Raw genomic sequence first — 26,884 nt, 5'->3', positions numbered from 1 at the left:
CCCAGCGAGCCCTGAATATACTGGTGAAGACAAATGACATCAGGTGAAATGCCAAGGAGTTTGCAGAAGAGATGGATGGTTGCTGACCTTTGAGGCTGCACCTCTTACCTGAGGAGTTTGCTAAGCAACTCATCATCAGATTCATCAAGATTCACACCTGGTCACTGAAAACTGAAGGAATGCTGTGAGGGGCACGGTGCAAAATATTTGATTTGGGACACTTGGTTGAGCAGATAATCTCAGACTGTGCCTCCTGCCAGGCTGTGAACCCCTTAGGCTCTGATCAAGGAACGGCTCCAGGAACTAATTGGGAAATAGCCTATACAGAAATAAAACCCAGAAGTATTTACTAGTTTTTATAGATACCTTTTCAGGATGGGATAGCTCCTCACTGGGGCATGTGCGCACCCCCATCATAGAAATAATTTCCTAACTTGAGTTCTCTGGAAGAGTAGCGTGTGCTCCTAACCACTGGGCCATCTCTCCACCCTACGAGTGCTATCTTTAAAAATTATCATGTAATTATTATTAGGCTTTGGTGACCTGTTGAGGCTGTTCTTGATATTTATTCCAATGCCATAGATTTGTTTTGATACATGTGCTAGAGACTTAGTCCCCAGGATAGGTGTACTGAGGTAGTGAGATATCTAACACATGGGAGATGGTTAGGGTGTGACAAGGCCCCAGCACTGAAAGGGTTGAATGCCTCTTTCAAGAATTCGTTGCTATAGAGTAAGACTCATCCCTGTGCTAATTCACACGTGGCTGATTCCTTTCCTTTGATCTTCTGTGTTGTGATGCATTCAGAACAATTCTCCAGAGAGTAGGAATTGGGCTGGACACATGAGAAAATTAAACTTGTTTACTCTGTAAGTCATGCAGCCTCAGGTATTTTGTTATGGAAATACAGAACAGGTTATAAGGCTCATGCGTACTAATCATCTTTCTGCAATGTAAAAACCTTAATACCTAACTTTGATATAAGTTAGTAAGAGTGAACATTACAGATTTATCCCCATTTTCATCCTTTTTTTTCAAAACGAGTTTGAAAGCATCATCTTCCTTTTGGCAAGCTAGAAAGTGTCCTTCATACAGTGAAGATTCAAATTCCATTTTGTTGTGTCCTGGAACACGTTTCTGAAAGAATATGAGGTCACTTTTTGTATCTTCAATATTTTCAGGTGGACTCATTTCCTGTGGAGAAAACACAAAGCATCATTGTTAAGGATATAAACACCCGGGGCAGGAGCGAAGGATCATGGCTGAGAGTGCTTGCTGCTCTGCTCTCAGGGGCTGGAACTTGGCTCCCAGTATCCACATGGGGGCAGCTCACAAATGCCTGAACCCCAGCACCAGGGGATCCCACTCTTCCTTCTGACCTCCAAAGAAACATACATGCGTACATATATATACACACACATATGCATGAAGTGAAATTTTTTTTAAAAAGAAGTTATTAGCAAATTGAATATGTACAGTTTGTTTAGAAGTGTATTGTTGTACATATACACAATGGAATACTACTCAGCCACCAGAAACAATGACTTAACCAAATTCTTAAGAAAATGGCTGCATCTAGAGAATATCATCCTGAGTGAGATAACCCAGTCACAAAAGAACAGACATAATATGCAGTCACTGATAGTGGGATGCTAACCCCAGAGGCTTGCACTCCCCCAGAAACAACTCACAGACTGTATGAAGTCCAAGAAATAAAGAAAACAAAAAAATATACATATATTTACAAAACAAGAAGACTTTGACTATTTCCATGTTCCGTTTTGTTTTGCATGTACTTTACGCTTATTGTAACTAGTAGGTTTTCAATGCATACTGTCAAGCCCTTGAAAAAAATCAAGTACTGACTAAAAAAATATATTCACATGGTTTTATGTAAAAATTATTTTAATGTCTGAAAAAACAGTACTGACAAAAATGTATAATTTTAAGCAAAAAATGTTTAAAATCTGTACATTTATCTTTGTTTTGTAAAATAAAGTCGTTTAAAAAAAAAAAAAGAAGTGTATTGTTAAACAGACCTAAAGCAGTTTTAATTTTTTCAAAAGTTAAAAGCAACTCTGAATATAGAGTAATATGAGTACTGACCATCTCTCTGTAACTACTAACTTCCTCTTTTCCCATCCATTCCGACCTTTTCCCAGAACAGTCCTCCATATGCAGGCCTCCTGACTCCCTTAGGCCTAGAGAGCTTCCTTCCGTTCCCTTCCACCAAATGGAGTCTGTGTGTGCTAATGATGAAGTAAAGTTCTAGCCACCTCTTTGGGCCAATTCCTGTTCTCTTCCTCAGTTGCCCATAGCTAAAAGCACTGATGACCCTGGGCTTTATCATTTTGTCCATTAATATGACTAAAGCTCAAATGAAGCGGAATCTTACCTCAAAGGAGATGATTTTGTCTTTACAAGAGAGAGTAGACATTCTTTCATCTTTCACGGAGAGGGTTACAGCCAGGCCTCTCACTTCACTATCTTTATACATATATATTATCAGTCTGGTCTGGGATGCATTGGCTGAAACAAATATTCATAAGTGAGACCACTAATTACAATAGTCCCCCCTCAAATCAGCATCTGTAGAAATTTAGCCAAAGGCTAGGTCCACCTTAATAGACTGATCAATATCCTACACCCAATTTTGGCCAGACAGTTGACAGAAGAGATGCCCAGCTGGCCAGACGCAAGGAGTTACAAAACATGAGCAGGCAACATGACTGTGCTAAAAATATTCTGAGTCGGGGCTGGGGAGATGGCTCAGTGGTTAAGAGCACTGACTGCTCTTCCAGAGGCCCTGAGTTCAGTTTTGAGCACCCACATGGCAGCTCACTGCTGTCTGTAATTTCAAGATCTGGCACCCTCACACAGACATACACACAGGCAAAAATGTAAATGTGCATAAAAAAGATATTCTGAGTCTGTTAAAGACACTCTGATTTTTTTTTTTTTTTTTTTTTTTTTTTTGAGTGTGTTAAAGATTTTATGAACCCTGCTGGGTTTGGATGCAGACCCTGTTATTTCTATCACTGGGAAGGCAGGGGTAGGTAGATCTCTGAATTTTAGGTCTGTCTGGTCTATAGAGTTCTGAGTCGGCCAGGTATACATGGTGAGATCCTGTCCCAAAACAAAACCAAAACCAACCCTCAAACAGAACATTACTCTGAATCTAAAGACTATGTTTAACTGTTGAATGGTTAACAGATATTAAAAACCTATTTGCTGAGGTTAAAAAAAATCTTAGCATAGAATTTTCCCCCCCAAAACTAAGCATTCAACCGGGCCTTGAACTGTGTGATTTGGAACTTGTGTCTTGAGACACACAGTAAGTGTGTCGTCCTCTAAGGCACTCTCGTGTTCCGATGGAAGGCAGGCTCTTTTGAAATGCTTCTGTTTTGCTTTTCATTTGAGTTTTGATGGTGCCGGCAGTAACCAATGGGGATGAAGCATCCAACCTGACAAGGTTCTTCCTCAGAGGACACAATTAAACTAAGGGAACAAGTGATACACACAGAGACTCAGAGTGGCGCGGCCTCTGCAGTGTCTTTATTGTACCCAACTCCTCCCTCCCACTAAAGACATGGCTCTCTCTAGAGTAAAATTATATTTACTATGTGACTTTCCATTTAAGGATGGGGTCGAGGACAGCGATGTGTGGAAATGTGGGCAGTAAAATGGAGGGAGAGTAGTGGGTGGTCATCTCTGGGTTTGTAAATAAGTAGGAGGAAAGTACCGTTTAGATCAATATCAGTCATATCCTCGAACACAGGCGGCTTTCTTTTGTCAACAAAGAGAACTTGGTCGTTTATGTTCCGTATTACTGTAGTTGTACAGTGGAGTCTGCCGAAGTCGTCTGATTCTAGGTCTCCTAGAATATACATTGAATCAGTAATGGTTAGTTTTTTTTTTTTTTTTTTCCAGATCAACAAATGGACCTAGTACCACTATTCTCCAGTCAGTCCAAACCTCTAGATGCAGCAACAAGCAAGCTGACTGCTGTTTCATCCTTCTAAGACACACTGTGTTTCCTGCTTGTGCTCAGAACTACTCTCCCACCAAAGGTTCAAATGCCTTTCTACCTGATAAGCCTCCTACCCACTTGTTTTCTTACACGTTGACATGTGCTGTCTTTTTAGATCTCACAAAGCCCTCCCTGCCCCTGGGGACCCTTCCCTAGCTCATCTCCTTCCTTGTCCTTCCCTTCTAACTGTACCTTTACTTCATTATGGAATCTCGTGTACTGTGAATCCTTAATCTGCTTATGCAGATGTGAGAACTGTCCTACCACAGGCACACGGGGGGGGGGGGGGGAACTACTTGGTTTTCCAGTTGAGCACTGTCTCTCCGTCCACAGCTGCAGCTTCAAGTCTTGCTGCTTTCTGGATCTTTATACCACCATCCCTACTTCCCCTTCAGGGAATTCTCTCTCACCCTCTCACTTATGTCTCTTTCTCTCTCTCTCCTCCTTCCCTCCCCTAAACCCCACCCACATCCCTCCCCCTTTTTGAGACAGGGTTTCTTTGTGTAGTCTTGGCTGTCCTGGACCTTGCTCTGTAGACCAAGTTAGCTTCAAACTCAGAGATCTGCCTGCTTCTGCCTCCTAAGTGGGCTTAAAGGTGTGCTCCACCACACGACACCACTTCTTTTCCTCTACTAATGAAAGATGCTGGAAAAGTGTCCCAGTCTCCAAGGTAACGCCCGCTAGTTCTGTGTGATGGACTGAAGCTTTGATTTGTCAACTCTTCCTTCTCGCTGTCAACCTGGCTTTTCTGCTTTCCAGATTGTATCCTGGGCAGGTACGTAGTTCAGACCGTTGGGCTAACACTGATGAACAAGAATGCAGCACACTTGTGATCCTGGCACTCAGGATGCTAAGGCAGGAGGATCACAAGGTTGAAGCCAGTCCAGGTAATATAGTGAAATCTGAGCCAGTCTATTGGACCAAAACTGAACAAACCAAACTGAACAGCCTAAATCTCTGAGAATCCCACACAGGTGCTGGAAACAACTTGTAAGTCCAGCAGGAATTATAGTCTTATTATGCCCCCACTGTCTGAATTTATTATAACAGTAATTATTAACTACCTAGGAAACAACACTATGGACAGTTTCTCTCTGCTGACAGTGGGTGTGTCTCAAGTTCCTTTTAACTTGCAAAGAAAAAAAAGTAAATGTATACTTTACCATCATCTTCAGCTACAGGGGAAAAAAAGAGAAACACAATGTGTTAAATTACACAGTTCAGCTCAACATGTCCCCTCGCCTGTTCTTTTTTGCAACTCTATTTTTCCTTTCACTCCCCTCCCCCAACTCTCTGTAGACAGGGACATAATACATAGCTCTGGCTGACCTGGAGCTCACTCTGTAGACTAGACTGGCCCCAGATTTACAGAGTGCACCTGCCGCTGCCTCCTGAAGTGCTGGGATTGAAGGTGTGGTGCTTGGTTCCCACTCCCCATTCCTTAACCTCTGGGTAGTTGTGATGGGTTCTTTTGGCCTCCAGTAGGAATATCAGATTTGATAAGCATTCAAGAGCCCATAAAACTAAGCCTATTAGGGTTCATGTGTACTTAGATATGTTAGGTATAAAACTGAAATCCAGGGCTGGAGAGGTGGCTCAGGAGTTAAGAGCACCGTCTGCTCTTCCAGAGGACCCACGTTTTGATTCCTAGCATCCACATGTCAGCTCACACCACTCAGTTCTAGGGGATCCAGTGTCCTCTTCTGACCTCCATGGGCACTGCACGCATGTGGTGCACAGACGACATACATGCAGAAGAGACACCCATATAATAATAATAATAACAATAATTAATAATAATAATGATAATAAATTTAACTCCAGGCTTTGTATATCTCAATACATAGCTAGAGTATTTTTTATAAAGCAGCAAACTTTTCTTTTAAATTTATTGCCTAACTGGAAGGACTCTTCCAGGAAGCTTCCAAAGAAAGCAGAACTTTTAGTGAAGTCAAATCCCCCATGGAACCTTAATCAGAAGAATCTCCATCCTTCCCTCCCTCTCTTTCTTCCTCCCGCTCTCTCTGGTCAAGTATATTCACATGAATGATATACACAGAACTCTAGGCCTACAATATTGTGACTAGCATTTCTTTTGGGAAGCAGGGCTTTCTCAATGGCACATTTTCATGATGGGCCCCAAGCACCATCTTGGTGAGCTACTGCCAGAGTGCCATCCCTGAGGTGGGACAAGGGACTGGGACCTCAGAAATCTTTGGTTATTTTTCGAGAGGGGACATTAACATTGCAGTAGAATTTGATGACAAACGGGAGCCTCAGCTCACTTTATGATTTCTCTTCTTGTTGAATACCTGTATCTGAGCCCTCCATTTGTCTTACTGGTTTAGACTTACGTATAAGGTAAAGTGTGTTGTCAATAAACATCATTTCCTTGAAGTTGACACAAGAGCCTTCTTCCGGTATGAAAGCCATTATTCCTGGTGAAAGCAAAGAGTCACCTATGAAGAGGCAAAGACTGCTCTTTGCACACATACAATGAACGAGCCTCTTACCTTCTTTTTTTAATAAAACAATTTTTATTTTGTTTTATATATTTGGTGTTTTTCTTATGCATATATCTGTGTACCACATGCAGTTCTTTTGGGGTCCAGAAGATGGGTGTTGGATCTAGCTACTGTGTGGGTGCTGGATACTGAACTCCAGACCTCTGGAAGAGTAGCCAGTGCTCATAACTGCTGAGCTACCTCTCCAGCTCCTTAGTGCTACCTTCTAAACCTCCACACTTGAGCATCATTTGCCAACCATTACTCGGATGCATAGGGCAGATGTCTAATAAGTGTGAAGCTTCAGTCTATATAACACCCCTGTTTATAGTCTTTCTCCAATCATTAGTTATTTGGGATCATGAGAGTGCTGTCTCATTAAACAACATTTTAAGGAGCAACTGTATAAGTTGTTAGTTTGGTGGTTCCTGAGGATGCTAGAAATACACCCTTAAATGGGAACTTGTTCTGTCTGAATTTAAAACCCAGCAGCCTCCTGTAGAGGAGACACCAGAGGTTCAGGACTTCATTGGTAAGGGAGAGGATGTGGTAAAAAGTTGTACTTCCAGCTGGTGTTTGGGGCAGGGTGTGAGATGGCCAGAGGCTCTGACGTCTGGTGGGTTCCCTCCCCAGGCAGCAGCAGTTTTTGAGCTGAAATCTGGGTTTTCTATGTTTGTCCATGAGAGATACATAAATATGATGTTTCTGCAGAAACAATATAGGTTTGAAAAAATTCAAACTCTTATTTTTGCTTTTCCCCTTTCCCCCATCCTACTCCCCACTTACACGTGTGTAGCCTTTCAGAGTTTTGTCATAGAGCTGTCTTGGAGCTCTATGTATGAGAAATCTGTGACTCTGGAGAGAAAACACACGCTTATTCTCATCTATTCCTAAGCTGAAACGTAGCACCCCTCCTCGTGTTACACGGGAAATACACCACAGTGTCTGCAGTGTACCCACGACCCTGCCACCAATGACATGCTCCTTTATCAGCAGGCTATCGTTGCCATCGGAGTCCTGAAATACAGTGTAATTTCTCTATTACGTTGAAATTACCCTAATAGATTTCCACGCTTTATGTATTAAGAAGGAACACAAAAACACTACATAAAATTGTTAAGGTTTTTTTTTTTTTTTTTTTTGACAGCTCTTGTAAGGTTGAGACAGAAGGACCAGGAGTTCAAGGCCATGTAATACGTTTGCTATAACATTCACCTTCTCGGCTGTTCATAACTAAGTTCTAAGATTTTTATGTATTTATATATATTATATAAGTACATGAAATCATATCAAAGTTTAAAGAAAAATTCCTGATTAGAATACCATGGCTTCTCTATTTTTTTGTATAAACATGAAATAAAAATGTAAGGATTTAACATTTTTAGTTTTATATTTATACTTAACAAATATAAAGTTCTCCACTCAGTAATTTGGTTTCTTGTGTGTTTGTTTTAGAGGTAGTCATGCTTTCTAATCCAGGCTAGACTGGAATTTACAATTTTCCTGCTTCAGTCTTAACTATTCTAATTATTATCATTAGCACTGTTGTTTTTTTTTTTTTTTTTAAGATTATGTATTATATATAAGTACATTGTAGCTGCCTTCAGACACACCAGAAGAGGGCATCAGATCTCATTACAGATGGTTGTGAGCCACCATGTGGTTGCTGGGAATTAAACTCAGGATTTCTGGAAGAGCAGCCAGTGCTCTTGACCACTGAGCCATCTCTCCAGCTAATAACTATTCTAATTTAATGAATTTCCTGTGTTTAATTAAATGTGACAAGTAGCGAGCTAGACGGAAAGCAGCAGCCTCAGGTCTCCCTGCTCGCTCCCCACGGACGCTGGCAGGTTTTCTTGATCCCCTTCTCTCCTAAAGTACTTATGGAAACTCGGGGTCCACTGAAAAAGACCAAGTTACCTTCGGTCTTGTTTGCTGCCTTTTCTCTTTCGAGACAGGTCCTGTTATACACACTGCAGTGGTCTTGGAATCCCAGTCCCTCCATCTCAGCCGCTTGAGGGTTGGGGTTATAAGCATACACCAGCACAGTCTTACGCAATACCACATCCATATCTTTCCCTTAAAGTAATTCACCACCCTTTAACACCACCAGTAAACATTACTTCCATTTCCTGTCTGGCTTTCTGGAGCTAAGCCTGTGTGTGTTGCTAATCTGTAGCCTTTGCTCCTGGTAATCTGTTGATTGCAGGTCTTATTTCAGCAGACTCAAACATGGAACCTTCAGGGGAAATTTTTAAACTTCCCCTACAACACAGCTGTGTTCCAGAGAACTAGCTGGTGTCTCCAGTGGTGAAGCCACTTAATGGATGGAGCTCCCAGGATGGCAATGAAGTCAAAACTCCTGTTTTTTATGGTTTGTAGTTAGCAAGGCTGGTGCTGAGACTTGGTCCCTATATGTCAGTGATGGAGGAGCGGCCTTGGTTAGATGTTTGGATAATTAGAGTGGAGCCCACAGGACGGATTAGTGCCTTTTCACATTAGAGAGCACATTCAATTTATTACACCCCCTCCTGTGTGTGTGTGTGTGTGAATTCCTTGGAGCTCTAGGTACAGATATGGGTGCTGGGAACTGAACTCAGGTCCTCTGTAAGAGCAGCACTCACTCTTACTTGCTGAGCCCCAAGAGAGCTCTTACCACTAGCTCATCTGTTTGTGTTTCTTTTCCAGGTGTTGTTTGGCTTTAGGTATTCTTTATAGCTGTAGAAAACTGACTAAACAGTAATATTTACGGGATATTAGTAAATCTGTACCCTAAAAACTTTTTAGCACAGTCTGATGCCATGTAGTCCCAGTAGAAGAAAGAAATTAAACCTAAGTTGAAAAACAATTTTAATTAAGCTAACCTAAAGTATTTGTTACTTGGTCAATGTTTTAACAGTTTAATCTAAGTTCAGTTACTTAGATCCAAATGTGAATAGTTATTAAATATGTTTTACATTCTAGTCAATAAATGAGTAAATGTGTGTGGTAATTAAAAAAATGAATCTGTGGCTACCAGTTCCTGTGAATCACCCTGGCTCGCCCGGAACTGCTCACCCCGGCTACGTCTCTTATCAGCTGGGAACTTGCTCACATTCTCCACAGCCTGGTAAAATCATGACTCAATAACCAATAACTTATCAATCAGATTTAGATGTTAAATTCTCAATCCACAATCCATCCACACAATAAGCTTACAACCAGTTGACAACGATATAAACCGCTGACCTAGATAAGACAAATTGACCTATAGCAATCCATCCCTTAGAAAATATACATGGCTACTCAGAGCCGCATGGAAAGAGATGTGTCATCTTTGTTTTCCACCTTGATTCTTTGTTGTCTCCTCCTCTCTCCTTCCTAACCTCCCCCCCCCCCAATCCTTCTCATCCAATGACAGGCTGACCTGCCTAGCTGCATAATGACATCATCCTACATAAATGAACTGAATATGCAATTTTTCAAAAGAAGTATGAATGGCTAATAAATATACGAGAAAAGTTCACACCTTTAGCCACCAGAGAAATACAAATTTAAAATACATTGAGGAGGTGGAGAGATGGCTCAGTCATTAAAAGCACACACTGCTCTTGTAGAGGATCTGAGTTTAGTTCCCTGTGCTCACATTAGTTCACAGCTGCCTGTAACTCCAGCTCCAGGTGACCTGATGTTTCTGGCCTCCATGGGAACTTACACTCACATGCACATACCCCTGCACAGATGGACACACACACACACACAATTTAAAATACTAAAAATTAAATCTCATAAAAGTTATATTAAGTTTCCAGTTCATCCCCATCAGAATACCAATCATCAAGAAAACAAAAAACAAGACAAAAGAGAAATTCCTAGCAAATGTTAGTGAAGATGTAGAGAAAAAGGAGCCCTTCTACATTCCTGGTAGAAATGTAACTTAGTTTAACCTCTATGGAAATAAAAATGGAGTTTTCTCTAAAAAAAAAAAAACAACAACAACAACAACCCCCCCAAAAACCCAAACAACAAAAACAAAATAGAATTATCATATTAACCTGCTATATCACTCCTGAGTATATACCTAAATATACCCAAGCCACACACAGTAGGGATCAAGTCACACACAGTAGGGATACCTGCATGTCTGCATTACTCATGCCACTTTTCACAAGGGCTAAGTTATAGAGTCAATCTTGGTACCCATCAGCAGGTGAGTGGATAAAGATGTAGCATATTCACACATCAGAGTATTCAGCCATAAAAAGGATGAATTATGTCAGAGATGGAAAAATGCCTGAAATTGGAAGTCACCGACTTAAGTGAAATAAGCCAGACTCAGAATAACAAAAATATTTTTTTCTCAGATGCAAAATCTAGATTTAAAAATCTGAGAGTAGAAGGAAGACTTTAGAGGGGTAAAAGGGTGGAACTCTACTGGTTCATCTTTAGTGAGATGACAGCTTGTGTTGTCTTCTCCACGTTAATATATATAATGTACATAGTTTTCAAAAGTGATCTGCCTGGAATACAGCAAACACAAAGGACAAAAATTGGATTTTTAAATGACTAGTATTTACTGTAGTGATTAATTAGTTATTGGGTGAATGGCCTTAGAAAAGGATTCCGTTACCCTAAAAATACCACTTTTATGTGTGGAGAGATGGCTCAGTGGTTAAGAGCACTGGCTGCTCTTCCAGAGGACCCAGGCCCATTCTCAGCACCCACATGGCAGCTCACAACCATCTGGGACTCCAGTTCCAGGGGACTGGTACCCTCTCATGAACTCCGTGGGTAGCAGGCATACATGTAGGAAAAAGATTCACACATATAAAATAAGTTATTAATTAACTACTACTAGATGGGCGGTGGTACACATCTGTAATCCCAACACTGAAAAGCCAAAGCTATATGATCCTGAATTAGAGAAGAGCCTCCCTGGGCTACATAGTGGGACCCTGTCACAAAAAAACAGAGGTTAGGGATGTGGCTCAGTGTTTGAATGCTTGGCTGGCATGCACAAGACTCTCTGTCTTGCCCGTTAAAAATTGGGATAACAAAAGAGAAAGAAATAAAACACTCTTTCCCACAATTCTTGAACTTGTTTATCACTTATTCACTTGCTAATATGAGTCAGTTGTGGGTTCAGAAGCTGAACAAAACTCAGCTCCCACCGTCCAGTGACTCATATGCCTGTGGGCAAGACAAATCAGAACAGATGCTGTAGAATCTGGGTTGTGCTGTTTGAGAAGGTTTCGAAGTGATGTCACTCAGTGCAGCACGAGCAGAGGACAGCCCTGTCAAGGGTAGGGGTTTCTACGAAGAAGGGCTAGTGATCAGGGAGGAGGGCTGGGGAGCAGGAAGGCTGGAGGACCAAGACTTGAGGTTTCTCTATTTACCACAGAAGATTTAAGTGTAGTCACAGCTTTCAGAAAGGGATGTGTTTCTGAAGATGCCGTGTGCTTCCAAGATTATTTTGTTCTTTAGTAAGAAATGTAACAGTATGGCAGCATTCTCAGGGTGCACATGTTGACAGCTACTAATGTGGGGACCTGCCTTCCTTCCACCCACTTCTCAGCATAATCAACCGTGCTTTGAAAGTTCGTTCTCCTCACGCCTTATCAGGGTGGCACTTTGGTCTCTTTAAGACTGTATTCTTGGGTCTTGCTTATATTCCTAGAGATTGTTCATATCACTAATAGTAACAAGGCTCCTTAATACCTTGGTAACATTGTTATCAGATAAGAAAATATTTAAACCTGGGTGTGTTCATGTACACCAATAATCACATTGGGTAGGTAAAGGCCAGGAGGTCAAGGTGGAGGCAGGAGGAGGCTCAAGATTATCCCCAGCTACACAGTGAACTAGAGTCCAGTATGGTTTCTGAGAGACTCTGTCTCAAAAAGGCAAAAGGAAAAAAAAAAAAAGAAACAGGTATGACATCAAAAGTTTTATGTGGCTGGTGAGAAGGTTCGAGGTATTTGCCGTCCATATCTGGAGACCTGCATTCAACTCCCAGATCTCACATAAAGGTCGGAAGAACTGACTCCACAGGAGCTGTGCTCTGACTCCCACACACCTGTTTCATGCACATGCACACACTGTAGTGAAACGCTGCTTTAATAATAGCATTATAAAACAGTGCGACGGCACAGGCCTGTAACACCAATTACAGGGGCTGATGACGCAGGATGCCTGATTGGGTAACTCAGAATGAGTTCAAAGTTAGCTTAGGTAATTCAGTTCCTGTCCCCAAATTAAAAAAAAAAAGTTTAAAAATGGGGAGAGGGGTTAGAGCTAGGGCTCAGTGGGAGGGCTTCTGAGATACGTGAGCAATGGTTTAGTTTACTCCATAGTGACGGAGGCAGATGATCCCACAGGGTTTCTTTGCCCGGCAACCGTGGTAGCAGTTTTCACAGAAGCTCTCACCTCATACCACTCTAGACCAAGTGTTTCAATTGAAAACATTCCTGCTATTTCATTTTTGCTTATAAAGTTAAACCCGTTATTTTCCTCTTACATTATTTAGATTTTGCCTAATTTTATTTGGAGGACCTTACAGTGTAATTCCTTTGATAAAAACCAGGGAAGGAGAGCCAGGTAATAGATCTTGTTTATGCAAGCTTGATCTCTTTGGGGAGGAGAAAAGCAGGTTACATGTGAGTATTAAAAATTCACTTGGGGGCTGGAGAGGTGGCTCAGCAGTTAAGAGCACTGACTGCTCTTCCCGAGGTCCTGAGTTCAATTCCCAGCAACCACATGGTGGCTCACAACCATCTGTAATGGGATCTGATGCCCTCTTCTGGTGTGTCTGAAAAGAACTAGAGGGTATTTACAAACATAAAATAAATAAATAAATAAACCTAAAAAAAGAAAAAAAACAGACAGGAAAGAAAAGGATCAAATACTCTCCTTGTTTTCTAATTAATTTTATTTTCTGTATTTACTGTGAATTTTTTACTTACTGTGTTCCTACTCCTGTTAGCTCTCAGTGTTTTATGATGTCAAGTCTAATCTTCCTCTTCCTGACTCCTCTTCCTGTTTTTTTCTCTGATTCTTTCTCGCAAATGTTTCTTTGCTTTCTCAATTCTAATCTATAAAATACAGTTCCCAGTGGGTAAGAACACCTTGAACATTTCATCTTGTAATCTCTTGCACATGTATGTGTCTGTAAATGTCCATGCATGCACATGTGCGTGTGCGTGTGTGTAAGGTCAGAGGACAATTGCAGAAGTCAGTTCTGGGTCCAGACTTGGTGGCAAACACTCTTATCCTCTGAGCCATCTTGCTGGCCACACCCTATTTTTTTGAGACAGGAGTGTCCTGGAACTTGCCTGCTGGTTAGACTGGATGGTCAGCAAGCTCCAAAGACCCACCCGTTTCTGTCACCTTAGGACTGGGAGTGGAAACTCTTTGTATAGCTTGGCCTGTCTGCTTTTTAAGCTTGCATTCTGGAGATTGAATGCAGGCCCTTGAATACTTTTCCAACCTTGTCATCTCTCCAGCCTTCACCTAGTGTTCTCAATAAAGAACTTCCCAGGAGTATATAGAAAACATTAGGTCTTCAAAACAAAAAGTTGTAGAATAAGCCTTTGAAAGCTAGCTCACATAGAGGTGACAGAATATCACAGTGAAAATTAGGTCACATGAGTTCCAGTTTTGCCTGGGGCAAGTTACTTAATTTCAGGTGGTCTCAGTTTCCTCATTTGAAAAACAAGGAAGCTGGACGTCAAAGTTTAATTTTTTTTCCAGCCCCAGCATTCTGCAATTTTAGGCTATATTAAAACTGCCAGGAAGAGCCATTTATATGAGGTCAATGCCCCAGTAGCCACTTCCTCTTGCAGTGGTTTCTCAACCTGTGGTTCTTGACCCACAGAGCCGAACCATCCTTTAGAGGGGCCACCTCTGAAACATGGCAAACACGTATATTTATTCTTTAATTCATAACAGTAGAAAATGAATTACTTACAGTTATGAAGTGGCAAATGATCTTATGGGGGTTGGGAGTCATCATAATGTGGAGAACATGAAGAAGGTTGAAGACCACAGGAAGGCAACACACAGCTCCAGAATATTATTCAGCCAGTATTTTCAAATTTCCAGGAGTTTTAAAAAGTAATGTTGTGTTGAAAGCAAAATGCCTTGAACTTGAAATGAAACTCTGATCCCATTTGTCCTGTCTGGTAAGCTCCAGTTCTGTGGAATAGGTGTGGATGGGACAGCTGGGCCTGCTATGTGATTAAATCCCCACAACCACCTGGGAAGTCATCCTGGCTTCAGCAAGACCAACACTCAACGTTTCGGTTCTTTTTTAAGAAAAACACCCTTATTGTAGCCAGCTGTAGTAGCACACACCTATAATCAAAGTGCCTGGAGACAGGCAGATCTCTGTAAGAGGCCAACCTGCTTTACCAAAGTCTATGATAGCCAAAGCTATATACATAGTGAGGCTCTGTCTCAAACCAACCAATCAAACCAAACAACCCAACCAACCAAAACTAAATCAACCCAAAACACTTGCATTTAGTGTGTGTATAAGTCTATGATGGGTCGTGTGTGCAGGTCAGGGATGCCTTCCATCTTTATGAGGGATCCATGGATGAATCTCAGGTCAGCACGCTTTGACGCAGCAGGTTTCCCGCTCAGCCATCTCACCGGCCAGGTGCTATTACAGTTTAGTAAGTCGGTTAACCCTTGACAACTGCTCCATCTTACAAAATGTATGTATGTAGGATGTGGAAGGGATAGAGGCCGAACACAACAGGAAATTAGATCATTATTGACAGGTATATTTAACCAACTCTTAAATACAGACTTGATGAAAGAAGACCGAGTACAACTCACATATTTGGAATGAGTGTGTGTGAAAGAAGCCTGGGTGTTCCATTCTCCTTCCTCCTTGTGTGGGAGGGGAACAGAGCGGGGTGGGGTGGCAGGTGGAGCAGTTCTATCTTGAACTGGGCAGAAGAATATGGAGGGTTTTATGGGAGACTCGGAATGTTATGTTAACAGCAGTGGGAAGGCACTGCAAGTAGAGAGGAAAATATCCTGAATAAGTGTGGCATAGGATTTGGCCAGCTGAAAATAGGCAGAAAGTAAAGAGATGAAGGACATCTTACTCGGCTTTGTTATATGACCTCAAAATAGAAGATGACTTGTTTATTCGGTCCTTCCCCGGCAAAATAAAGTGCAGACCAGTCTTCTGCTGTGGGGCTTACTGATAATCAACCTTGCACAAGGTCTTGATTGAGTACTCTGAGAGAAAAAAAAGCTTGTTTCAACATTCCAAAGCAGAAGTTCTTAGTGGTTCACAGAGTAGCCCAGCTGTTTCTAGTAATCCTGGACGTCATTTGCTTTTTAGATCTCCCACTCTTACAGTGGACAAGATAGTATCAGAGGCTAATTCTGTGTACCATTGCAAAGGTCTGAAGACAAAGTGAGAAGAACCCTGCTTCCATCCATTGGGCCAAACATTAAAGAGATTTGCAAATATACAAAAGGCTGTAAAGTGTTCAGGACAGATGTCTGTCTTTAAAAATGTTATTTAAGAATACATATGACATATTTGCAAAAAACCCACTAGGTAACTTTAAAAAATTTCTCAGCTTTACTTTCTAACATAGTGCATTACAGCAATACGATAAATAGCCAAGGGAAACAAAGTAGATTTCAAGAGAGAAAAGAGAATCTCTGTCCTGAAGGGAGACTCTCCCATATCTAATAAAAACAGAGAAAACAACCTGATGCCTGCTTCTGTCCCTTCTGTGATTACTGGCAGGTCAGCGTGCCCAAATAAAGAGGGACACATCTTACCTGGGCCAAGAGGAAGTAATTTGGAAGCTTTGAGGCCTCTTTCTTTTTCCTGACCCTGGAGGTTGCAGAAGTTGGTAGTCCTGTCAGCAGCTGGAGCAGGCAGCCAGGATTACAGAGAGCGTGGAGCTTCTGCACCCTGGGATACAGCTGCTGAGTCTGTGAACAGCAGGAGGGAGGGAGGAGGGAGGAGACTGCCCCTGGCACGCCTCGGGCACGCCTTCACATGGTACTTCTTTTCCAGGGCTTCTTTTTCAGAAATTTGAAGCAAAATGTTAGAAAACATGGGTATTTCCTTGACTGTAAATGCCACTATTCAGTGAACCAACTCTTCTGTAAAGTCTGGGGCCATGCCTCTTTCAGACAGTCAGGTGAATACAATGTAAGAAAACAAACCCAGTTGGTGAGTTAGAACATCCTTTCTCATGTTAGCCTATAGGTTTGGAGGTTCTTGCACATTTCAGCATGAAATGTTTTTTTCTAATACTACTGAATAAGAGTCATACTGTAGTAATTTCTTTACTAAAGCCATTATACCTAAAATATATATTGGGGGAAATAAAGTATTTTTTGTATAGTATTTCCTTTCTTTCCCTTTAAGACCTTATTTAGGATTTAGCTTTCCCAGGCTCAACATGGAGTCACATGATACTTGATAGAAGCTCTTTAGATTACTTCTCAATGGTCTGGAAAGAGCCCACTTTTGTAAAGGTGTTCCACTACCATATGAAACCTCTATAGCATTATTATCTATAGCATTATACTTTTTCCTATGTGTGTGTGCGTGCACATGTGTGAGCGTGGGGGGGGGGTTGTATATTTATGTAGAGGCAGAGGCCAACTTCAAGTGTTCTTCTCAGAACTATCCATAATGGTTTTTGAGACAGAGTCTCTCCCTAGGACATGAGGTTCATACGATTTGGCTAGCTAAGCTGATGGGCTAGTGAGACCCAGGAAGCTGACCATCTCGACCACCCAGTGCTGAGATTTTATGTGTGAGTCATTATGCTAATAAACTTAAAAAAATAGTTTTCTTCTGTTTCTCTGTCTCTCTTTGTCTCTCTCTGTGCACGCACGTGCCTGCACGCTTGAGAGAGAGAGAGAGAGAGAGAGAGAGAGAGAGAGAGAGAGAGAGAGAGAGAGAGTGTGTGTGTGTGGAGGGCTTGCATGTGCCACAGTACATAAATGGAAGTCAGAGGAGAAATTGCAGGAGTAGGTTTGGTTCTTACAGCATGTAGGCCCCAGGGTCTGAACTCAGGCTGTTAGACTTGGCAGAAAGTGCCTTTACATGCTGAGCCATGTAACTGGCCCCATGCCAGGCATTATTGTTATTTTTAATGTGACTTAGTTGTATGCAGGTCCTTATGCTTGTGTGGGTAGAGCTTTACTGAGTTCTCTCCTCAGCCCCACCATTAGAACTTATTTGAAAAACAAACAAACGAGTAACAATTTGACTAAAAGCCAGACACAGTAGCTTTAGCGTCTAATCCCAGTGTACTTAGAGGAACTGAGAAGTGGAGACTTGTAGCGCTGGAACACCTACGGGTTCCCCTCTCCTAACACACACATAACAGATATTCCTAGGATGGTGGCAAAGTTCTGATTTAAAATATATGAAATATGATTGTTTTAAGGCTTTTCTTTAACGCATTGATACAGCCTTGCAACCAACTCATTTGTATTGCCTTCTAAAGTGTTATTTCTAAAGAACAGAGTGTGACTATTTGCTTTAAAACAATAGCAGTATTTCTTAGAAACTTTTTACTTGGACATGGCTAAATTGTTGCTTGGTTAGCAATAGAATTAGCAAAGTGTTTTTTTTTTTTTTTTTTTTTTTTTTTCCAGTACAGAAATTGTATGAGAGCTTCTAAAGTTAGGAAAGAAAGTAGTTTTGAATGTTTTTTAATCAGGGTGCAGTCTTCATTTTAGAAAGTCATGAAAATACCCTATCCACAGCTATGATTACGGAGGAGTTTCTATTGAGATGGCTGGTCGGGCTTGCTGAGGTGGATTACCAGATGAAAAATTAATATTTTAAAGAATATGGTAGAAACACCAGTGTGACTGAGTTTGAAATAGCAAGTTTTCATTCTCCAAGTGATCCAAAAGACTGAATGAAGGAGTGTCACACAGAATGATCAAACGGTGTTGGCTCAGCTGTAGAGCATTCAGTTCAGCAAGAACACAGCTCTGGGTTCAATCTCCAGTACACACAACAGATCAGGAGCAGATGGCAGAGAGCTTCCTCCAGCTCTAGAGACGTACAGTAACAATTTGTACATTTCTGTTTGGGGACTTGGATACAAGGTTCTTTTTCCCCCTATGCTATAGAGTAAGCTATCCATTTCTGTACCCCATGTATTTTATTGATGTGTAGACAGTCCTTGGAAGATTCTAATGCACTGGCCAACCATAGCCCTCCATAACCTCACTACTCATTTACCATACAATAAAGGTAACACTAAAACAAAAAAAAATGTTTTCTTTTAGTCTGGTAAAGAATTTATGCATTAGGTCTTTTTTTTTCCTTTGAAATACTTTAAGAACCAAATAGATAATTATCTGTTTCAATATACTATAATATAATATAATGATAATAATACAACATCACCCAGACTTTTTGATTTAATGAACTTTTAAAAAAGACAACAGTGGGGCTGAAGAGATGGCTTAGTGGTTAAGAGCACTGACTGCTCTTCCAGAGGTCCTGAGTTCAAATCCCAGCAACCACATGGTGGCTCACAACCATCTGTAATGAGAGCTGATGCTCTCTTCTGGTGTGTCTGAAGACAGCGACAGTATAGTTACATATAATAAATAATCCTAAAAACCCAACAGTGCTAATGATAATAATTAGAATAGCTAAGACTGAAGCAGGAAGATTATAAATTCCAGTCTAGCCTGGATTAGAAAGCATGACTACCCTTAAAACACACAAGAAACCAAAACAAAATACTGAGTGGAGAACTTTATATTTGTTAAGTATAAATATAAATAAGCTAAAATTGTTAAATCCTTACATTTTTATACAAAAAAAAAAATAGAAAAGCCATGGTCTTCTAATCAGGGATCTTTAAACTTTGATATGATTTCAAGTATCCCAGGATAGCTTCAAAAGTAGCAAAGTTTGACATTAAACTTAATCTCCTTTAGTCTCTATCTCCCCAGTGCTGGAATTACATGTGTGCCCTGGTTTATGGGTGCTGGAGAATGAACCCAAGGCCAGAAAAGTTCTGTAAAATAAACACAATCAACTTTATAAAAAAATGTATAACTTTTACCCATTATTGTATTACAGATAGTAAAAATTTCAACACAGATAATGAACTTTCATGTACACTGCCACCTAGCATGCCAAACAAGTAACATTCTAGTTAGGCCGATGCTCACTCCCCTGCCTTGATGCTAACCTTTAAATACACAAAAGGAACCAACAACCAAAACAAACCCCACGTGTTAAATAGCAGCCTTCTGAAATGTAAAATTATACGCTCAGAGTTCATGGAGGCGTGTCATTGACCTTTGTTTTATGAGGCAATATACTTGGTTATGCACCAGGTCAACTAACTGGAAATAATTTAGGAAGGTTGTCTGCGAAACTTCAGGTCAAAGTAGGCGTGTGACAGTACCCAATAAAGCTAAGTCCTGAGTGTAAGAACCATGTGAATTACTAAATACTTTCTGAAGGTCAATTAGAATCAGCCAAATGAACTGACATTTTTTTTTCTTTTTTAATTCATGAACTCGTTTTAAGGGCGTGATTAGGAGAGTTTGGTAGCACCAAGGACAACGAGAGTCACTGATAGAGACCGTGGGCCGGAGGGACCCGCTGAGTCTCCTGTGTCAGCACACCCTACGTCCAGCATGCTCTTGCCTGAGAGGAGCTGGTGGGAAATATTTAATGCTCATCGGCTGCGATTCCTGGCCCCGGCCCAAGACCGTCTTCCCAGGGCATCACCTCTCCTTCCTAGAGACTAGTTTCGAAGTTTACTCTTCCTTCAATGTAGTGTGGGAAGGGACCTTTCTGTTTCTCGAAGGTTCCAAGTTGGGAGGAATAGGCGGGAAATAAACGGAAGAGACGCTCCAGGCCTATCAGCCCGGCGAGGCTGTCACGTGGTTGGCGCGCTGCCTGCCGGGAGCCACGGCACCACGGCGCCTGCGCAGAGGGGCGCGAAGCTCTCACTCCAGTGCTGCCCGGCTCTGAGGAGGCAGGTCGTGGCCGGAGCTCCGACTGCCAGTGGGGCAAGAGGGTGAGCGCACGCGCGACCGGGAAGTCGCGAGTGTGGAAGAAAGCAGTGAGTGGGGATGGGAGCGGCCTCTCCAGTCTGGGGCCTGGCATGGGGTCGCCCATGTGAGGGAGGCGAGGGAAAGAGGTGGGAAATGGCGGGAAATGGCGCGAGGAGACAATAGCAGCGTTGTAAAGAGAGAGCAACAGAACGCTGGGGCGGCAGCATAGCTCACGCCAGTGGTTCCAGCACTCAGAGCACAGGGACAGGAGGATGGCTGCGAATTAGAATCCAGCCTCGGCTACCCCCTGAGTTCCAGGCTAGCTAGGTTTATGTGCTGAGTCACAGTCCCAGAAGACCCGAAGCTGAGCCAACTACCACCCGCAGAAGAAAAACTAAACAGCAAACAGTTGCACAGGGTGACACTTCTGATGGCCTTGACCGTGGGCACAGGTCACTGATGTTTTCACAGAGTGAGGACGAGCCTGTCAACCCAGACTAGGACAGATTATTCAGGAGTCTTAAGTGATGACAGAAACCACTTTTACAAATACAGAATTACGTAATTATAGAAGTTTTATCGGACATGTGAATGTGTTCTGTTAGTTTGAAATAGGAAAGAAGAAGCATGAAAAGGGAAAATTGAAAGGGGAAGGAGACTTTTTCCTTGGGTTGGTGTCTCTGAAATAACTTCTCCACTCTTTAGGAACGTCAGTACATTCATGCGTGCATTGTTTTGCCCTTCAGCTGTGAGGATAATGGCGGGCACACAGAAGTAGCATGTTGTATTGAGAACCATCTTTATGATCTGCTTTTGCTTTTGTTTCTATCATATGCATATGCACATATATACATGTACATATATATTCTAGCTATAAGCACACAGATTTTTACAGTTATCTAATTCATGGTATTTAAAAGAAACAGAGCTGGGTATGTAGGGAATGCCTTTAATCTCAGCACTCAGGAGACAGAGGCAAGTGATTCCCAGAGTTTGAGGTTAGCCTGGTCTACACTTTCCAGGATAGTCAAGGCTACACAGAGATGAAACCCTGTCTTAATCCCCCCCCCCCAAAAGGAAAGAGATAATGTGAATGTAAATAGTTCTTCAACACTAAGATATAAAGTCCATCCTTTTAAGTTCCCATGTTTTTTCAAGTTTGAACCTTAACAGTTGAGATAACTAGGACAGACAGTAGCTTCAGACTTTATGGGAAAGCAGTTTGATGACGTGTTAAGGGTACAGCAATGGAAACAGAATCTGACTAGAAGAATGAAGAGGTCTTGTTTCTGGGATAGCTCACTTTTATTTGTTTAAATGTGGTCAGCCATCTCTGCCCATTTCTTTTGGAAAAAAAGGATAGAAAGAGGGGAATGCTATTCTCTATTTTAACATTAAAAATGCTAAAAATAGAAGAATCTTAAATGTTATAGTGATGAAACTAGACTTGCCAATGAGGTTAGTTGAGCTCGTTTTATACAGGCTGGTAGTTGAAAACTGTACAGTTAGTAAGTTGATCTCAGTTGTTGGAGGTCCTTGGATGCCATGTGATAAGACTTGAGTTTATTGACCCATAGGGTTTTTGAATGAATAGATAGGATAAATTAGAGACGGGAGAAATTAAGTTTAGGAGGCACACCAGGAGAGCAGAAATTAATAACAGAAATGGGAAAAAGACACAAATGTAGAGAACAATGGTGTGGATTCAATACTTAAATTTGGAATTTCTTTAAACTGTATAGTTTGTGTCTCCAGAGGATGATGGCAAACCACCTTGTAAAACCTGACTCTAGAAACTGCAAGAGGTCAAGGGAGTTGGAGGTAAGTTTTATGCCCCAGAGCCTCTTACTGTATTTTATCTATTTCTGAAATTTCTTTTCTTCAAGAAAGTGCTGCTGATCAGTAGAATTTAGTGTTCTCATAGTCACAGAGGTAGGATATACTAGCAGGAACTATGTTGACTCCACTTAGCTTTTTCACTAAGAACGGACCTATAAAAAAAGTCTAGGTGGGGATTCTTTTTTGGTCACTTGTGGCCTTAAATGTAATCAGAGTGAGTCCATATCTTTTTGATACGTGGGACTTTATATGCATAATTATTTGCTATGATGAGTAAAATTCTTATAGGCAGGTCTCGGAATCTTGCTCAGATCTTCAGATTTTAGTTATAAGTGCTTTCTTTCATTGTTAAGGTATCTGCCAGTCTATATTACAAAATTTTGCAACCATTTGACTGTTGTTTAAATTATAGTTATGGGGCTGGAGAAATGGCTCAATGGCACTGACTGCTCTTCCAGAGGTCCTTAGTTCAATTCCCAGCAACCACATGGTAGCTCACAACATTCTGTAATGGAATCCGATGTGTCTGAAGAGAGCAATAGTGTACTCATAAACATAAAATAAATAAGTTAAAAAAATAAATTATAGTTATTGTATTATTATAAAAATATCTACTGGTGAAAGACACAAGGCTGTTTTTCATTGAGTTAATAGTCATTATCAAAATATAAAAAACAAAATTTGGCATTTTCACCAAGGTGTCTTTTGTGTTTAAAGGATTCTTTGATAATAATAATTTAAATGACTGGTATGCAGTCTCTAGTATTTTTTCCCTTGGTACTTTTTTCAGTGCTGGAACTTAGTCCAGTGCTTTGTCACTGCACTAGCTCTCAACCCCAAGCATAGAGTTTCATTTTTTTAATTCTGAAGTACTGGGGGTTGAATCTACAGCCATAAAAGTGCTAGACAACCACTATTGTACAGAACCATGTCCTCAGTCCCTCTGAAAAATGTTTGCTTTTTAAATAGGATATATGTGTCTTAAAGATCTTACCATTGATCTATTTTCTTTCTTAGCCTCAGGTGTCAGATAGTCCACAGGCATCCTCTCTTGGAAAATCAGATTCATCTCTCTCTGAGTGTTCTGGACTCTTTTATAAAGAGGAATCTCTGGAGAAGGATTTGAGCGGTGATGTACAGACAATGCTTATTTTACGTATATTGACTGTGTCATGCAGAAGGTAGATTTTATAATATATTCCATTTTTTTAATAGATATGGGCAAGGAAATTAATCTGATGTTGTCTACATATGCAAAGATTTTAAGGCAAGTAATTATGGTATTTTTAAAGTTTTTTTTTTAAAATACTTTTCCCTGAAAACTTAGTAGTGAAAATTTAACTCTATGGCTTAAAAATGTGTCTGGTAACTAAAAATTTGAAGTTTTACAATTCTGTCTCAATTCTTTACAATAGGTGAATTGATTATTTTAAGGGAGTAATCCCCAATTTGTCCCAACATCATTTGTCACATTTTTAGTACCAATAGCAGAGTGGTTATGTCTTGGACAGATATCTCTTTGAGAATGATATTATTTGGTGAAATTAATGGTGTTAGAGTGAAATTAATATTTAATTAATGATAAAAATATTTTATCACTATACATTCGAAGCCTGAATCTAAATATTGGTCTGAGAATATGAAGCATTACAAGGTGCTTTATAAGCTACTGGATAGTTACTATACCTGAATAATAGTTTAATTTTAATAATTTATGTAATTTGTTATTAAAGTTATAGTACATAAGATACAGTTTCTGTGTTTTCAATAATCCAAAATATTTTTTATACTGCTTTAACTTATCCTAAAGAATATTAGTAAATTAATGAAGCTCTCTTATGGACAAAGCCATGAAAATGAAATAGCTATCATACAGTATAAAGAATATGACATTGATGATGTGTCTAGACTTTATAACTTGTTTTAATATCAACTTTTTCCCTATTAGTGAAAGAGCAGCAGTAGATGCATCTTACATCGATGAGCTAGACGGACTGTTCAAAGAAGCTGATGTTATTGAGAACTTTCTGGTACAGAAAAGAGAGTTCCTGAAGCAGAGGTTTACAGTGATCACCAACGCCCTGCACAAGTAATGTGCCTGTGCCAGCTGGAAGCTGGTCCTGTTACTGCTGTCTTCTTCTTGCTAGAGAAAATACGGGCTAAACTCTACTTTTCTAAATTTAAAGGGGGTTTTAATAGATATTAACATTAAGTGTATAATATTTCCTTTGAAGGTCAAATATTAGGTACACATAAAAATGTAAATTAAAAATCATACATGTTCTTTTCTTTATCATTTACTCTCAAATTGCTTAGCCCTTCTTAAACTATGAAAGAGGACTCTGTTAATTTGATTATGCCTAACAGTATTTGTTTAAATAGCAGATGATTTTTGAGATAGTTTAAAAATGTTTTTCTTGGTTGGTATTATATAAGAACACCAAAACATTAAAGGTATTTTTGTCCAGTTTCTTAATAGATAATAGAATATAACAATGTGCTACTGTTACTTAATATTACCATTTGACTATTTTTACTTTTAACCATTATATTTGACTAATAAAAATTTTTCTTAAAATATTTTCCTATGATAAAAATAAAAACTGGAAGTTACTATAACCTGGCTATTTCTTTATTTTTTAAGTGTCATACTATATGGAACCCAGGTAAATTCATGGTATACCTCCCTCAACCTTCTTAATCAACATTAAGGTTATGTACCACCAAGTCTGGCTGTCAAGTGGCTTTTTACCTATTAACCACATTGATCTGTAAAGTTTATGAATTATATTTAGAAGCTTTAGCTGTAGGGTGGATGATGTGGACATTAGTAATATGGGACTCAAGAGATCATGGCTTAAACATGGCTTTGGCAGGCCACTTCAATCCCATGATAATGTAAAGTTGAATTTAGTCTAGAGAAGTGGTTCTCAGCCTTCCAAATGCTGCAACCCTTCAGTACAGTTCTTCTTGTTGTTGTGACTCCCAACATAAAATTATTTTTATTGCTGATTCATAACTATAATTTTGCTACTATTATGAGTCATGATGTAAATATCAGTGTTTTCTGATGGTCTTAGGAGACTGCTTTGAAAGGGTTGTCTGATCCCAAAGGGATCATGACTCCATAGGTTTGAGGAATGCTGGTCTAGAAGATCTCTTATCAGACTAAAAAATTCCTCCTTTGACACATAAAGTACAGTTACTATCTTATTCAAAATGATCTATGTAATACATAACTACATTAGTTGGATACAAAAAAAATCTATCTCCCCTATTTTATTCTATGACAATTTGTTCTTTTTTATGTATATTTTCTAATATAAGCATAGGAATTCCACAAGGAATTTGTATTTTTAAATTAGGCAGTTTTTTTTTTTTTTTAACCTAGATGCTTGTAAACTTTAAATTTTCTTTCCATCAAGTTACTTGTCTTGTAACTTGACAGGATCTATGTAACTTTGGATGGCCTAGAACTCACTATGTAGGCCAGGCTGGCCTTGAGCTCTCAGAGAGTTCCAGCTGCTCTGCACAGATTGTTGGAATTAAAAGAGAAGAAATAAACAACAACAACAACAAAACAGGAATGGGGTGCCAAATCTCATTTTTTGTTATTTTACTTACTAGAAACGTTTGTTATTTAGGTTCTTAACGATACTTGTTAAAGTAATAAAATTATGCACTGTGATACGTATTCATGGTGTCCTGTCTGTGCTTCATTGTAAGAAAATGCTTTTCATAAAACTAATGAATGTCACCTTTAATTCCAGCACTCGGGAGACAGAAGCAGGTGGATCTCTGTGAGTTTGAGGCCAGCCTGGTCTACAGTGTGAGGTCCAGGACAGCAAGGACTACACAGAGAGACCCTGTCTTGAACCCCCCCCCTCCAAAATAAACCAATGTAAAAGAAAAGGAATGAGATGAAAGGGAAAGGTGTGAGTTATTGCCTACCAGTCTAAATTGAGACTTCATTCTGTCTGAATCATTCAGAGAAGAAATTGTGTAATAAACCCCTGAATCTGGTTCCATGGACTTAACTGCAGGTGGGGCAAATTCCAAAAAGGGAAGGTTGTGGGGGGGCTATTGTCCGATTTTAATGTCAAAGATTCTACTTGGTTAGGATACTTGCCATAGAACTGAGAGCAGTGTTTTGAGGCCCCGCCCCTCCCTCCCCTCCCCCCCCTCCAGTCTCATTCGATCACAGAGCCAGGAACAACCCAGGCTCATTATTTACTTAATAAGGCCAGGGGCTGAAATCTCAAGTCCTGCTGCCTCCCCTGAACTGAGTTACTACTATTTCCTCAACTCTACGTTTCCTCAGCAGCCCTCCTGACGCTGCAGGGGCTCTTTCTGTGGCCCTGCACCATCTCCCAGGTAGGGGACTTCCCTCTCCCCCTTCCTTTCCCACTCCATTTCTTACCAGTCTGCAGTTGGACTGCTGTGCCTGGGTCCTGAAGATTATAGCGGGCTTCTGAAGCTTCTCTGTGTGGTGCTGGCA

At 40.5% G+C, this 26,884-nt stretch overlaps 2 protein-coding genes across 2 annotated transcripts; one reads left to right on the top strand and one right to left on the bottom strand.

Moving 5' to 3' along the window:
* Positions 1–869: 869 nt before the first annotated feature.
* On the bottom strand, positions 870–26,884 carry IL18 (interleukin 18). The gene is made up of 5 exons (XM_080929945.1): positions 26,807–26,884; positions 6,385–6,468; positions 3,743–3,877; positions 2,396–2,529; positions 870–1,194 (listed from the first exon to the last, which is right to left on the bottom strand). The coding sequence occupies exons 2-5, from the start codon at positions 6,461–6,463 to the stop codon at positions 970–972; spliced, it is 573 nt and encodes a 190-aa protein (XP_080786071.1). The 5' UTR covers positions 6,464–6,468; positions 26,807–26,884; the 3' UTR covers positions 870–969.
* TEX12 (testis expressed 12) lies at positions 22,306–24,479 on the top strand (the record flags this gene model as incomplete). The annotated part of the gene is made up of 4 exons (XM_080929946.1): positions 22,306–22,368; positions 23,404–23,515; positions 23,602–23,653; positions 24,335–24,479. 4 exons carry the CDS (start codon positions 22,306–22,308, stop codon positions 24,477–24,479), a joined length of 372 nt encoding a protein of 123 aa, XP_080786072.1.

This window comes from Micromys minutus (assembly GCF_963924665.1).
Source record: "Micromys minutus genome assembly, chromosome: 16".
Lineage (NCBI taxonomy): Eukaryota > Metazoa > Chordata > Mammalia > Rodentia > Muridae > Micromys > Micromys minutus.
Note: the sequence above shows the minus strand (reverse complement) of the source record. Positions and strands in the feature narration are given on the sequence as shown.

What these genes read in the sequence shown, in the direction of transcription:
- IL18 (XM_080929945.1), bottom strand. Translation starts at nt 6,463, where the DNA reads ATGGCTTTCATACCGGAAGAAGGCTCTTGTGTCAACTTCAAGGAAATG. An exon ending in CAACACACTTTACCTTATAC is followed by an intron (nt 3,878 to 6,384) that starts GTAAGTCTAAAC and finishes TGTATATTCTAG; the next exon opens with GAGACCTAGAATCAGACGAC. An exon ending in ACAAAATCATCTCCTTTGAG is followed by an intron (nt 1,195 to 2,395) that starts GTAAGATTCCGC and finishes TTTTCTCCACAG; the next exon opens with GAAATGAGTCCACCTGAAAA.